General features: G+C 38.4%; 1 protein-coding gene across 1 annotated transcript in view; it reads right to left on the bottom strand.

Annotated features, from left to right (window-relative positions):
* Positions 1 to 16,842, bottom strand: part of LOC124593759 (zinc finger protein 345-like) — a 192,070-nt gene that overhangs the window by 110,239 nt on the left and 64,989 nt on the right. Inside the window, exon 3 of the mRNA XM_047132110.1 lies at positions 1,952 to 2,161. Within this exon, the coding sequence (XP_046988066.1) occupies positions 1,952 to 2,161 (210 nt within the window). The remainder of the gene's footprint in view (positions 1 to 1,951; positions 2,162 to 16,842) is intronic.

The raw sequence follows: 16,842 nt of genomic DNA, 5'->3' as shown, positions 1-16,842 counted from the left end.
GGACCTTTTTTCCTTCATTTCCGATCAGGAATCTGTCCCTCTACTTCGTCAGTTTTATTAATTCACCCGGTATAAGGCTATCACAGCAGCAACTTTGACAGTCAGTTGGTTCTGATGAAGGCAAGGGAGGTAATCATTGAAAGCTCCAAGAATGGATTATGCAACAGTGTTGTCACAAAAGGATTCCATCTCATAAAACATCAAGACTGACAGGAAATAACACTGAAACAGGCAAAAAATCAAATATTCAAACAAGTACAGTAGGAAAAAATCACAGCGGTTCTGTAACATATATCTTTAATGGCCAATTTAAGTTTTGTGATTGTGCAGTGAGCTTAATGAAGTACATGAAAATGAATAAAATTTTGTATTGCTCTCTCTCTCTCTCTCTCTCTCTCTCTCTCTCTCTCTCTCCCTCTCTCAGGTGTTTCACCAATCCTATTAAAGGCTTGTAGGGGACTGTAGAGGGGACTTAGTACATAAAGTTGTTTTGATAAGGAACCCATGTCAGGATGTGTATATTTTGGATGTAAAATAAGTTTGAATATTGGATCACTTTCACATTTCCCCCTTCATGGTATGCACACGTACAGGAGGCAATAAGCTCTACCCGTGTGTTCTATAGGAGCCCATGGCAAGAGCAATGTTTCGAAAACTCATCGTCAGGGTCACTTCCACAATGATGAAGGTTGCCCTCTTCAAAGTCAAGTATGTTAGTCATCCATGGAGCACGAAAATCAATCTTCATAGGGGCATACATACCGGTTTATCACAACTACTTTTGTAGTCTTCCAAAAATAGTAAATGATGTCATAATTACATCAGGCACTAGTGAGGGTGCCCCCTTCTCACTTTGTGTTTGTATCTTGACACTGGAGATTTGAAAGTGATCTGATCTTCAAAGTTCTATTACATCCAAAACAGTACATTTCTGGGTGTGAGTTCCTTATTGAAACCTGATCAGTCTGTCTCCTCTATGCCCCTAAATTGGAATTATGAAACATACTATTATGTATAGCATAAAAAAATATACATATATACAAAATTCGAGTGTGTTTAGAGAAGAGCTCTTTAAAAAAAATTTCAAAAATAAAACTTTCTTATGCGACAAAAATGTCATAGTTGCGTAATTTACCCACTAGGGCTCATGAAGGTTTTGACACTATTTATTTCTGATTTTCAGAGCATGTGTTCAAACTACTGAGTAATAATTATTGTTTTAGAGATGTTGCTGACTTCAAATGGATTTTTTTAGTGGGGAGGGGGGAGGGGGGAGGGGGGCGGGGGGGGGGGGGGGGGCAATAAGTGCTTGGTGTACAAGCCACCTATACACACTCTAGAAAAGCAGGTTGCCTATTTCACAGAAGCTTGCAGCCATTGTTTAAGAGATACCTGGTTGTCTTGCATGCAGATGACAGTTGTGCATTAATGTAAACACACAACATTTTCAGCAACACCACGAAAACAATATTCATTGCACAGCTGTTTAAACTATGTATATTACACCCTATGCGCAAGCGTGTGTGTGTGTGTGTGTGTGTGTGTGTGTGTGTGTGTGTGTGTGTGTGTAGAACTGCTGTATGCTGTAATTTTCTCTGTACTACTTGCCTATGTATTTTACCTATATATTCTAAGTTTGAAAAAGAAAAAACAACTGAGAATTTTTGTTAAGGTATGTAACAAAGACTAAAGTCAACATACCTTATTTGTTTACTGATGATTACAAAACTCTGATTTATGAACACAAAATTTCTATACCTGAAGCTTGCAAGTCAGCAGTTCTAGAAAACAGCAGATTAATATCTGATTCTTCAGTTTCTCCCGGCATATTTCTTGCTTGAACAGGTCCATGGGTGTACTGCTGGTCCATAGTGTCCAACGGGCACTATGGACCGACAGTACACCTGTGGACTGTTCGAGCAAATTAATATTTTATAAACTGTGTACTTACTTATGTTGTACCATGTGGCTTTCAAAGGAGTCCATTTCTATAAACTTCTCTAAACAGAAATCACATTCTATAGGAAATTGAAGATCAATGCCATGTAGTTTAAAGATGTTCTCTTCAGTAGCCAACTGTTCTGGTAATGATGGTGAGACAGCACCATTAACCACATTTGCTTTACTTCTCTGATGTTTTTCTTCAGGTGTGCTATTCTTGCTGTGAAAAATAAAAAATGGAACTGTTTATGAAATAAACATCAAAGCTAACTGCACACAGATGTGAGTAAACAACACATGTACCCTTACCAACATAGCCAGTTTGAACACTTTCCAAAACTATATACTTATAATTGAGGCATACTGGATTGAGCAGGCAAGAAAACAAATTTCAGGGTCACAAATTGTAAAAAATTTAACTTTTCTTCTACTTAAACCACACCTGGAATCTTTACTTTCTGGATAATCGTAACATTAGGGTGTGAGAAACTATTTCTTTTCTTCTTCTTTTTATTTTTCTTCTTGTCCTCCCTATCCTGCAATTCCTCTCTATTTCTCGTAAGGATGGAAAACTGGATGCTTTTAGCATAACTGTTCATTTCACAAACAACCACTAGTTTTTTTTTTATACCAAAGATTAGTATTCATTCTACAGTAGCATGTAGACACATTAGTGTTCAAATATAGATAAATAAGCAGAACACAGAAAACGTAAGTAAGTCCCCAGGAAATATCGTGCTAATACCATGTAACACTGCCTTTAGCATTTACACTTGTCTCAGTTTGGTAGGGAAGAGAGTCCACAGGTTTCTCCAGATACGCCAAATCCAGTTGAAGCCACCCACTGATGATTAGATCCTGTAGAGCTACCAAAATGCCAGGGTGCCGTGTGATACATTTCATCTGTTGTTCCAAACAATCTCAGAAATTTTCCAGGTTGGGTGATTTAGCAGGCCAGTTGAAGTGTGACAGGGTGCCTTAGTGCTCATAAACCAGGAACATAAGTGTGCAGCACTGTTAATACTGTTGTTGACATCTTGGAAAATAGGACTGTCCACAACATACTCATCATGAACACATATAAGAAAGGCTGCAAGTGAAATAATCAATCTGGTTCATGTTCATAGTAAACTGAAAGAGTGGGCCCACATCATGGTACAAGAAAACACCCTCAAAATGTCATACAACCATCTCAGGCCTGAACTACATGCTACACACACACACACACACACACACACACAAGGAATCTGACAAATTCTCAACCAGTTGGTTCATTAAGAGCAGAAAGTGCAGGTACAGCAAACAACTGCTTTGACTGAAAACAGCTAGATACCCTAACATGCACAATGACACAGTTCAAGCTTTCCAGACCAATAATCAAATCTTAGTACTGTATCTACAAGTGAGTATGAAACACTTGATGATGTGGATACCAATTACTTGCATGCTTCTCACAAAGTATTACAACTGAAATTTCTCAAAGGGCAAGCCACTCGCCATCAGAAGTTAATGCATATTTCTAAAGGTTTGCAAAAGAGTTTAAGGTTTCCTGTTTTAATGTTTATGGCTATTTAATGTGTCAGAAATTAATATTCATAAGTTCAAATAGAAAATGTAACCAGTATATGATGTTCAATCTGTAGTGAACTGCTGATGTAGTAACTGAATTTTTTTTCCAACTTTGGTTATAGTTGAGTATCCATTATACTGCTTTATGCCTTGAGGTGGTGTAAATCTTTGGACGGCACAGGCACTTTCCCGATGTAGAAAGTGCTGACTCAGGGTACTTTGTTTTTTTATGAAGTTGTCATCACAGCACAAAAAAAAAACAACCAACAAAACTGGATCAAGTGCCACTATTACACGATAACACGATCTGCTTATTTCACAAAGAAAATCCAGGACTTTGTTTGGGAAATCATCCCTCTTGCACTTATTTCTCTGATCTTGTGCCCTAAAATGTTTACCTTTCCCACTCCTTATTGAACAAGCATCACAAAAATTTCTTTCCAGATGAAAATGCACATGAAACTTTGCGTGACAACACCTTAATCTCACAACCAGTAGGATTCTACAGGTGTGGAATCGGTAAACTACCTGAGCAACATCAGACTGTTTCAGATTGTCTGAGAGAATATATTTTCGATGATTAACTTCTCTCTAATTTACCCTAATTTACCATTAAGCTCAATGAACTAAAGGAATATGCTGAAACTTCCTGGCAGATTAAAACTGTGTGCCTGACCGAGACTCGAACTCGGGACCTTTGCCTTTCGTGGGCAAGTGCTCTACCATCTGAGCTACTGAAGCACGACTCACGCCTGGTCCTCACAGCTTTACTTCTGCCAGTATCTCGTCTCCTACCTTCCAAACTTTACAGAAGATCTCCTGCGAACCTTGCAGAACTAGCACTCCTGAAAGAAAGGATACTGTGGAGACATGGCTTAGCCACAGCCTGGGGGATGTTTCCAGAATGAGATTTTCACTCTGCAGCAGAGTGTGTGCTGATATGAAACTCCCTGGCAGATTAAAACTGTGTGCCTGACCGAGACTCGAACTCGGGACCTTTGCCTTTCGCGGGCAAGTGCTCTACCATCTGAACTACCGAAGCACGACCCACGCCCGGTCCCGAGTTCGAGTCTCGGTCGGGCACACAGTTTTAATCTTCCAGGAAGTTTCATATCAGTGCACACTCTGCTGCAGAGTGAAAAGGAATATGCTATTAAAATATGGGCTGTACTATGACAAATGAATTACAACTTAGCACGATAACGTTACGATGAAAGTCTATGTTAATAAAACAAAATATCTGTAACACGAATGTGCCTATATTGAGACAATTAGTAAGATATTAGGCACTTTCGCCTTACAAACAGGCTGTGTTTACTTGCTGTTCTCTGTCATACTCATGCAATAAAGAAAAGTGGCATTTCATAAATAAAACTGTATATTAAAAAAAGCCAAAAATTATGTTGGCAGAACTGGAAAGACACATGAAGCAAAGCAGCCCTTATTTTATAGACAGCCCTGTTACTTCAGAGCTGGAGAAGAGCTGCCATATTCGTCTCTCCCTTATTGGCCAAGTGGTGACTACGACAGATAAAACAACAATGTCGAAAATGAGTTTAGTAGCAACTTCTGCATGGAACGACCTTCCTGGACTGAAAACTATAAACAGAAAACATTACGTCACACCTTACATGAAAATCACTTCGATTATTCAATAGAAATGATAAGAAAATATGAAGGGAATCTAGCAGGATAATTTTATGCCATCCAGGAAGTAACTTTACGGCTGCAGAGGTGCCAATTATATTTCAGGTTTTTGCCAAGTTGCAGTTATAATACTAGCAGGAAGAATACCAGCCAACGTGTTCGTTGAGGAGGCTCACTCTTGGGAAGTTCACACTTCGAAGGCATAGCAGTGCCACCTGCCATGGTATTCAATGGAGGCTGATGAAATATTTAAAATATTGCCCAATGATTTTTGTTCCCATTTTTGTAACTAGCACAGTAACTAATAATACTCAGGTGCACTGACATCAAACTGAACATTATAAATCAATTGCTGTGACAATTATTTTTGTTTCTCTGTCTTAAGCAACAAGAAAGCAAAACAGCTCATTCACCAGGTGTGAGTCACATATTTAGAGCACTTCCACTGGTTATAATTTTATTGTAAACATTATGAGTAGGCAACACATCTTGTTTTATAATTAGACATAGAAAATGTTTTTCTTGAGATTTCTGTCACTGGTACTATCCCCAAAAGAAAAACACACAAATCATGAAATAACAACACAATGTTGATTGCAAAATGTAAACATCCACAAGGAGATTTTGTAAGCTACAAACAATATAAAGTTTCAAATCAACAAAGATTACTAGGCAGGAAACTATACAAAACGACCAATAAAAAGCAGGCTCAAAAGGCCATTGAAAAATGAAACCACCTAAAGCATGCAGTGCAAGTATGATTATAGCTTCTCTAACATGAAATGAGAAGTGATTGTTATCAAAGCATGGAACAAGGAACACAAAACACTGACAGTAATCTCCAGAGTAACTCATTCTCAAAAAAAACTGTCACTTGGCTTATAAATGCTGAAAGCACACAAAAATCATCTCCTCCTAATTAATTGTCTAATGCTTTGTCAATAAAAGTGAAAATCATTTATGTTGACGAGCTTTCCAACTTAAAATATGATTAATACAGACAGCACATGAAACAACAGCAGGTTCACCAAGCTGAGAGTGGTGGTGAGATTCTACTCTGTGCCACACAATCAATGTAGTGTCATTAATTTAGCTCCTGACGTTTTTGTATGAAAGGACCCTCTACGTTACCAATGCATTCATATGAGAGTTATTGAGCTGTAATGCAGTGGCACAGATTGGAGATGGTTTCAGAATTTGCAGAGACTATTCATACACTGCTCATTCACTGTGCCAAGTTACCATTATGTCAGATTATAGCCCAGACTTAATTTCTACCTGTGAAAGAACTGCACACATTACATTGACACCCCTGCACCCTACACACAACACATAGCCATGATACGGCAATTAATTGCTCCAAAATGCCCTATGCTTGCATCTTTTTACCAACAAATTAACTTCTTTTGCAGTGGACATTCACCCCATTGTGGAGTTGATAAACAAGTGTTAAAGTCTACCAGACACTCGTTCACACCCACTCCCTCTCCCCACAACCATTATGAATGTCTCAAATTAAGACACTGGACGCAAATTTACAAATACATTAACAGACTTCTGGTTATTAGCTTTTCTGAAAGGATTTTCTGCTGTTGCTCTGAAGATGACTGCTTAAGGTAAATAGAAATGTTCCTAAGACAAACACTCAATGTTTGCATTCTTTCAGGTCCATTAATCAAAAAACTATGAAAATAAGCAATAAAAAATCACTTTTCAGTTTGCAAGCCCCAGTATTTCAAATAAAACACTCACGATTTCAAGCCTATCTCTGCCACTGTTGTCATGAGTAAAAAACTACTGACTACCAGGACTGCCACAGTTTTTCACTTATATGGACACAATTGCTGCACCTGGAAACGATCACAGAGATGTGTGTGCAGAAGACAAGTTGTTCAGCTAGCAGCAGTTCAAGTGTGCCACAATAACAACGATGTCATGTGGTGCGAGAGGCAGGTACCATCTTTGAAACTGGCACTCCTGCCTCCATGCAAGCATCAGGCATCCGTCTTTGTTTTTGCTGAATATCTGAAGCCGATCCACATGCATTACTAAGAGTGTGTACCTGGTCTCTGTTATAACTGTTGCTGTTTATTCTAATCTTGGTCACCTCTGTTATATTAGAAACCCAACTGCCAAACAGAATATTGTAAAACTGCATTTGCAAGTCACTCCGTAAATTTATGGGAAAGGATGTGCACAGTTACTGAGAATAAAACTCTGGCAATTGTCAGGGGATTTCCAAATTTCGCTCATCATGGAAGAAAAACCACTGTCATGACAGATCACAAGGCTTTATCTTTCTTAATGAGCTGTTGCTTAATGTATTAATGCATGACCAACTGAAACGCTGGGCGTTCAGTTTGTCAGGAAATTCGCTACTTGCCAGGCCAAGTCAATATTGTTCTGGGTGCACTGTCATGGCTTACTTATGACACAGTGGAGTCAAATGTTGAAAATCCATTGCAGTGAGTTATACACATTAATGTGATCAAGAGCTTTGCAGGAGAACAGTTTAACAAGAAATTACTATGCAATATTTCAGCAGAACAAGATGCAGATGAAATATTAAAGGGAGTAAAAACTTTGTAAAATGAACTAGATGAATTCAGCTGTACTGTGGTACAAATTAAGCAGTATTACCTAAAACAGCAGAATATCTTTTACCAATGAACAAGTCTTAATTCTGACCACTGGAGATCATGTATACCATAATATGCAATAGTTGATCTTGTTTCATATGTCCACAAGAGTTTTGCACATTTTAGCCCTAGCAAACTGCAAGAATATTGCATATTTAACAATACTGCAAAAAGAGTTAATGTGACACTAAAATTGTGCAGTTTGTGTCAGAAGACTAATTTCACCTAAGCAGCAAAAAGGACCTATGCGTAGTATTATACCTGACAAACGTGGCCACATTCTGTCAGCTGATCTCTATAGACCATCACCAACATCTAAAGGTAATTATTTGCACATGATCCTCAATAAATTAGAAGTAGTTAATTTTCTGAATGTGATCAAAGCAGAATGCATCATCAGCAATAATGGTTCACAATATCGATCAAAATTATAGAGGAGTTCCTTGGAAAATTATATAATAAAGCAAATTTTAATTTTCACTTATCATCCAGCTTCAGATCCAGTATGCGAGTTATGTGAGAACTCCGAAGATTATTTGTGCATATTGTGGAAAACACTATAAGAACTGGTACATAAAATTTCAAGACTTCAAAACAATGATGAACAATTGAAATCATGACAGCACAGGTATGCCACCGTGCACAGTTTCATTTGTTTAAAAGCCATTCTGTATTTTTGAACAGTACCCACATACCCACAAAAAACAGAAATCTCGTGATCCTCAATAAGAAAGCTAATGCTCAAAAGCCAACATGCTAAATTAGTGAAGCCTTGATTATAAAAAGTGAACGAATGGATTCTTGTCAAGCCTCATATGAAATCTTCTAAGGTCAAACAAGCAATTCGAGAATGTAATCGTTACTACACTGGTCCCTTTGGAATCAAAAGTTGTGCATCCTAACATTGATGAAGTGGAGTACACCAGTTTATGCAAATTTTATGGATTAAAGCAAATAAAGAATATGAAACTACACAACAAAAGGGACAATTTGGAATTCCATGTGTAAAGATGCTCATTTAAATACACAGTCCCATGGAACTGTAATTACATTTTATTGTATACAATTTTTTGCATAGAAGAAGAATATTTTTGTGTGGGCATTGTTTTCTTACCTTACAGACAGTGCCAGGCATTACACATCACAACGGTGCAATGTGCATAAATTACATTTTTTGTATATATGAACTTAGTGAACCAAGTATTTTAGAAGGAGAAAACTCCAAGAAAGAGCGATACACTTACATTATGCAAAGACTTGTATTTTCCTGTCTAAATCACTGCTGCTATCATTGTTCATGTATATGAGCCAAGCAGAGCAGCCAGAGAAGTGACACAGCAAAGACGTGACATCGAAATTATGTCATCGCTGAGGTATGCCATTCTTTGATGTTTTGAGTTTGCCATTTTCCAATTTGCTAAGGTGGTGCCAATGATAAACAGGGGCATTGCTCCATATTGTCCCCTCCCCTTTGGCAGTGTCAGCAGTCGGCACCTACTAGCATCCACTAATTTCAACCTTCCAATCACACTGCAATATAGATGTTTCGCAGATCAGCCATCAATGCATTGCATCATGAACCAACATGAATTTTGTGTCTGTTATCAACCTCAACATATATACGTTATGCAGTGACAGAGCAAACAGCCTGTTCACAAATTATTGTTCAAGAGTGGTCCAATGCATTGATTAAGCCAAGTGCATCAATTTTAGATTACCCAAAGGTGATATGTAAGTGCTTTATAATCCTCAATTGTTATACAAGCTTTGTTTTGTTATGTATTCCTATAATGACTACTGCAAACACCATGTGCAACATAGATTGTTTCTCTTATTTACATTAATTAACTCTGCTATCTACTTAAGGATTTTTGCATTCTGCTTAAGATATCAGCTTAGAAGCCACTGATAACCTTTGGATCAAGGCAGTCAGGTGGATGCAGTATTTCTTGATTTCTGAAAAGCATTTCACTCAGTACCACATCTATCTTTCTTGTCGAAAGTATGGTCATATTGTGTATCAAGTGAAATTTCTGACTGGACTGAGGATTTTTTGGTATGGACGAAGCAGCTGGTTATCTTGGTTGGAGAGACATCGTCAGGTTCACAAGTAATTTCAGGTTGCCCAGGGAAGTGTGTAGGCACCCTCGCTGCTCATGTTGTATACTAATGACCTTGCAGACAATATTAACAGTAACCTCAGACTTTTTGCAGCTTGATGCAGTTGTCCATAATGAAGGACTGTCCGAAAGAAGCTGCATAAATATTTAGTCAGATCTTGATAAGCATTCAGTCATATCTTGAAAAGATTTCAAACTGGTGCAAAGATTGGTAACTTGCTTTACATGTTAAGAAATATAAAATAGTGCACTTCACAAAACAAAACAAAACATAGTATCTTATGACTAGAACAGCAACGAGTCACCGACTATAGCAGCAGTGAGTCACAGTTGGAATCGCACAGCTTATACAAATACCTGGGTGTAACATTTTGTAGGGATATGAAATGGAAAGATCACATAGGCTCAGTTATAGGTAAAGCAGGTGGTAGGTAGACTTTGGTTTATTAGTATAAAATGTGGGAAATGCAATGAGTCTACAAAGGAGAGTGCTACAAATCACTTGTGTGACCCATATTGCTTAAGTGTGTGGGACCCGTACCACCACAGGACTATCAGGGGATATTGAATATATACAGAAAAGAGCAGCACAAATAGTCACAGGTTTGTTTGAGACAGTGCTGTGGGTGTGTGTCATAGAGATGCTGAAGGAACTGAACTGGCAGTCTCGAAGATAGACATAAAGTATCCCGAGAAAGCCTACTTACAAAGTGCCATGAACTGGCTTTCATTGATGACTCTAAGAATATACTACAAACCCCTATGTAACACTCATAAAGGGATCATGAAGATGAGATTACATTTATTACAGCATGCACAGAGGCATTTGAACAATCATTCGTCCAGTGCTCCATACGAGAATGGAACAGGAAGAAACACTAATAACTGGTACAATGGGACCTATCCACTGTCATGCACTTTACAGTGGTTTGCAGAGTAGAGATGTAGATGTAGATACTGTGCACAGTATCTACACTTGTATTTTTGTGCTGATTTTCAATTTCATTGTTATTTGACAGGTAATTTATGCATGTACTACATGATACTTCTTACTTGTGACAAAAGTCTTCGGAGTGTGTTCTCCACATTTTCAAATCTGTTTTGCAAACATTTCTGTGTTGTTTGCATTTATATGTGCAATTATTTTGCTTGATAGGTTTGGCAATCTTATAATCTCTGATCATTCAATTACATGCCTGGTCATTATTTACAGTTTCAAAATGACATTTTATTAAATTAAACTGCTTTTTATTAAGACTATGTTTATTAAACTTCATTATTAACAAGATTACATGTGCTCCATCCAGTCTATAGATTTGTTAGGCAATTTTGTAAATGATATTAACATATCTTATTTTAGAAAATGCATGTTACTTTTGCTGTTGGCTTAAAAAAATTTGAAATATATATTATTTTGAATGTAGAATAGTACGCATACCACCTGGGTCACAACATATTTACATTCATTACTATTTGTTTTAATAATAATTTTAATTGGCCTACTGAATCTTATGTGTACAATGATTACCCTGTACGCCCCCGGTAGCTGAGTGGTCAACATGACAGAATGTCAATCCTAATGGCCCGGGTTTGATTCCCAGCTGGGTCGGAGATTTTCTCCGCTCAGGGACTGGGCGTTATGTTGTCCTAATAATCATCATTTCATCCCCATCTACGAGCAAGTCGCCAAAGTCACGTCAAATCAAAAGACTTGCATCCGGCGAACGGCCTACCCAATGGGACGTCCTAGTCACACGACATTTACAATGATTACACTAAAGTTATTTTTCTTTTTCTTTCTGTTATTTTAATCTTATGGCTCTTTGTCTCTTGCCAATTGGCTCCTCACTCTCTGTCTTTTCTCCTTTATTCTTTTATTTGTGTGTGGGAGGGGGGGGGGGGGGGGGGGGGAGAGGGGGGGGGGGAAGGGGGGAAATGTAAACTTTATTATATTATGACAAAACAATATGCCCTCCACATGACCCATGGGCCTTGCCGTTGGTGGGGAGGCTTGCGTGCCTCAGTGATACAGATGGCCGTACTGTAGGTACAACCACAATGGAGGGGTATCTGTTGAGAGGCCAGACAAATGTGTGGTTCCTGAAGAGGGACAGCAGCTTTTTCAGTAGTTGCAGGGGCAACAGTCTGGATGATTGATTGATCTGGCCTTGTAACACTAACCAAAACGGCCTTGCTGTGCTGGTACTGCAAACGGCTGAAAGCAAGCGGAAACTAAAGCCGTAATTTTTCCCGAGGGCATGCAGCTTTACTGTATAATTAAATGATGATGGTGTCCTCTTGGGTAAAATATTCTGGAGGAAAAATAGTCCCCCATTCCGATCTCCGGGCGGAGACTACTCAGGAGGACGTTGTTATCAGGAGAAAGAAAACTGGCGTTCTACGGATCTAAGTGTGGAATGTCAGATCCCTTAATCGAGCAGTTAGGTTAGAAAATTTAAAAAGGGATATCGATAGGTTACAGTTAGATATAGTGGGAATTAGTGAAGTTCGGTGGCAGAAGGAACAAGACTTTTGGTCAGGCAAACACAGGGTTATAAATACAAAATCAAATAGGGATAATGTAGGAGTAGGTTTAATAATGAATAAAAAATAGGAGTGCGGGTAAGCCACTACAAACAGCATAGTGAACACATTATTGTGGCCAAAATAGACACGAAGCCCACACTTACTACAGCAGTACAAGTTTATATGCCAACTAACTCTGCAGATGACGAAGAAATTGAAGAAATGTATGAGGATATAAAAGAAATTATTCAGATAGTGAATGGAGACGAAAATTCAATATTCATGGGTGACTGGAATTCGATAGTAGAAAAAGGCAGAGAAGAAAATGTAGTAGGTGATTATGGATTGGGGAGAAGAAATATAAAAAAAGAGTAAGCCGCCTGGTAGAATTTTGCACAGAGCACAACTTAATCATAGCTAACACTTGGTTCAAGAATCATAAAAGAAGGTTGTATACATGGAGGAATCCTGGAGATACTAGAAGGTATGAGATAGATTACATAATGGTAAGACAGAGATTTAGGAACCAGGTTTTAAATTGTAAGACATTTCCAGGGATAGATGTGGATTCTGACAACAATCTATTGGTTATGAACTGTAGATCAAAACTGAAGAAACTGCAAAAAGGTGAGAATTTAAGGAGATGGGACCTGGATAAACTGACTAAACCAGAGGTTGTACAGAGTTTCAGGGAGAGCATAAGGGAACAATTGACAGAAATGGGGGAAAGAAATACAGTAGAAGAAGAATGGGTAGGTCTGAGGGATGAAATAGTGAAGGCAGCAGAGGATCAAGTAAGTAAAAAGGCAAGGGCTAGTAGAAATCCTTGGGTAACAGAAGAAATATTGAATTTAATTGATGAAAGGAGGAAACATGAAAACGCAGTAAATGAAGCAGGCAAAAGGGAATACAAATGTTTCAAAAATGAGATTGACAGGAAGTGCAAAATGGCTAAGCAGGGATGGCTAGAGGACAAATGTAAAGATGTAGAGGCTTATCTCACTAGCGGTAAGATAGATACTGCCTACAGGAAAATTAAAGAGACCTTTGGAGAAAAGAGAGCCACTTGTATGAATATCAAGAGCTCACTTGGAAACCCAGTTCTAAGCAAAGAAGGGAAAGCAGAAAGGTGGAACGAGTATATAGGGGGTCTATACAAGGGCGATGTACTTGAGGACAATATTATGGAAATGGAAGAAGATGTAGATGAAGATGAAATGGGAGATACAATACTGCGTGAAGAGTTTGCCAGAGAACTGAAAGACCTGAGTTGAAACAAGGCGCAGGGAGTAGACAACATTCCATTGGAACTACTGACAGCCTTGGGAGAGCCAGTCCTGACAAAACCCTCAAACTTCAAGAAGAATATAATAGTTCCAATCCCAAAGAAAGCAGGTGTTGACAGATGTGAAAATTACCAAACTATCAGTTTAATAAGCCACGGCTGCAAAATACTAACGCGTATTCTTTACAGACGAATGGAAAAACTGGTATAAGCCGACCTCGGTGAAGATTAGTTTGGATTCCACAGAAATGTTGGAACACGTGAGGCAATACTGACCCTATGACTTATCTTAGAAAATAGATTAAGGAAAGGCAAACCTACATTTCTAGCATTTGCAGACTTAGAGAAAGCTTTTGACAATGTTGATTGGAATACTCCCTTTCAAATTCTGAAGGTGGCAGGGGTAAAATACAGGGAGCGAAAGGCTATTTACAATTTGTACAGAAACCAGATGGCAGTTATAAGAGTCGAGGGACATGAAAGGGAAGCAGTTGTTGGGAAGGGAGTGAGACAGGGTTGTAGCCTGTCTGCAATGTTATTCAATCTGTATATTAAGCAAGCAGTGAGGGAAACAAAAGAAAAATTCGGAGTAGGTATTAAAATCCATGGAGAAGAAATAAAAACATTGAGGTTCGCCGATGACATTGTAATTCTGTCAGAGACAGCAAAGGACTTGGAAGAGCAGTTGAACGGAATGGACAGTGTCTTCAAAGGAGGATATAAGATGAAGATCAACAAAAGCAAAACAAGGATAATGGAATGTAGTCGAATTAAGTCCGGTGATGCTGACGGAATTAGATTAGGACATGAGACACTTAAAGTAGTAAAGGAGTTTTGCTATTTGGGGAGCAAAATAACTGATGATGGTCGAAGTAGAGAGGATATAAAATGTAGACTGGCAATGGCAAGGAAAGGGTTTCTGAAGAAGAGGAATTTGTTAACATCGAGTATAGATTTAAGTGTTAGGAAGTCGTTTCTGAAAGTATTTGTATGGAGTGTAGCCATGTATGGAAGTGAAACGTGGACGATAAATAGTTTAGACAAGAAGAGAATAGAAGCTTTCGAAATGTGGTGCTACAGAAGAATGCTGAAGATTAGATGGGTAGATCACATAATTAATGAGGGGGTATTGAATAGGATTGGGGAGAAGAGAATTTTGTGGCACAACCTGACTAGAAAAAGGGATCGCTTGGTAGGACATGTTCTAAGGCATCATGGGATCACCGATTTAATATTGCAGGGCAGCGTGGAGGGTAAAAATCGTAGAGGGAGACCAAGAGATGAATACACTAAGCAGATTCAGAAGGATGTAGGTTGCAGTAGGTACTGGGAGATGAAGAAGCTTGCACAGGATAGAGTAGCATGGAGAGCTGCATCAAACCAATCTCAGGACTGAAGACCATAACAACAACAACGACAACAACAATAAAATGCAGCACTGTAGTGGCAGCAAGTCGTACTGTTCAAGCTACACAAAGTAGTAGCTTGTGAGCACTCTTTCAGGTAAGATGTATACACACCTTTGCACTTGTAACATGTATCCGTTGCATTAAAAATCAAACGTCAGAGGCCACAATATTAATGGTGTATTTTTGTCAAATATTCAAATGTTACTGAGCACTATATGCTAATAAATCAGCACATTTGTGATTTGTTAAATTGATAGCCATACTGGTGCCCATCATCTAACCTGGTGACAAGATTCCTTCCTGACCTAGAATATATTAACTAAATTAAATGTGTTAATCATCTGCACCCTATAGCATAGAACGACAAGAAAGGCATAGGAGTTTACAGGAATAATAGATAATGGAGCTTCCAGAGACAGAAAACATGGAAATTAAGGCTATATTAAGTCACCGAAGTTTAAGCAATCTTAAGGCCATGATTATACACCTAGCAAGAAAAGGAAAGTTTTGGAATCTACATTACAAATGTACTTAATTATTTATGTAACACATCTTTCCCTAGACAAACTTAAATGTTCTGCCATGAGTCATCACCACTGCCTGACACCGTAAAATTTTTGGCACACAATAACTTTATGCTTCTGGTACTGTGATGAATATTATATTAAGATGGATGGTACAGCTACGCAAGCACCGTTGTCACCAGCAGTTGTAAATATTTTTATGGAGCATTTTGAGAAATACGGGGTGACCTATGGGGAATGGACATTTTTGTATTTGTTGGTGAATGTCTGTCAGTTACGACAGAGAGTGTGTGCATGCATTAGTCACTTCTGGGATGTCCACCATTTCAGTAACAATTGAATAGTGGACAACAGAGCATTGTGTGTTCACTTATAAAATATTTGTCTCAAACTGAGTCTCTTGTTACAACGTGATAGATAATTTCATCGCCATTTTATTTGCGAGTTGGTGCTGTGCAGCTACAACATGGGACCAAGACAATTTCCTATAATGACAATTTTCAGTTTCACCTTAGAAATTTGTTCAATGAAAATGTTACAGTAATAAACATATTGTGGATGCATGTAAGTACAGCTAGCAAAGAACACATTGAGATCAAGTGCAAGAGACAAAGTCAGCAACCCTTCTTCAACACTGGTGCGAACAAGCTAGCAAATTAGGGCACACTTTCCAGAGATACATGTGCTGAGACAGCAATTCCACACCAAAGATTTAAGAAATGTTCTGCCCCTTTAAAAATAGCTTAGTACTTAGACAGTAAGGTATGTGGTATTCCTTGTGTAAGAACAGTACCTTTGTTACACAAATAGTTCATATTGTTGCAGAGCACTGGGCTGAATAAATGCATCACAGAAAAGAGGGGTAGCTGGATAAATCACCAGTGGAGAATGGGCACAAAATACAATCTGAAAATACACAGACTTGTTGGCATTTGACTGAAAAGAGCTGAGATACAAATACAGGGCAGCACCATCAACAGACAGCAGCAAATATAAATACTTAGTAGTGGATTCTCACTTATTATATCGAGATAAGAATGACAGTTTAAAAGTGGTGCCAGCACATTGCATTCCATGCGGACTTATGGATTTGTGGTGGATGAAATCTGCTATGCGCTGTCTTATTTAATTTTCTGTAATACAGTATTTTGGTCTACCTCTGGGAAGCTCTGATCTCTGCAG

Source organism: Schistocerca americana, chromosome 2 (assembly GCF_021461395.2).
Source record: "Schistocerca americana isolate TAMUIC-IGC-003095 chromosome 2, iqSchAmer2.1, whole genome shotgun sequence".
NCBI classification, from domain to species: Eukaryota; Metazoa; Arthropoda; class Insecta; order Orthoptera; family Acrididae; genus Schistocerca; species Schistocerca americana.
The sequence above is the reverse complement of the archived record's forward strand: the minus strand, read 5'-3'. Positions and strand labels throughout refer to the sequence as shown.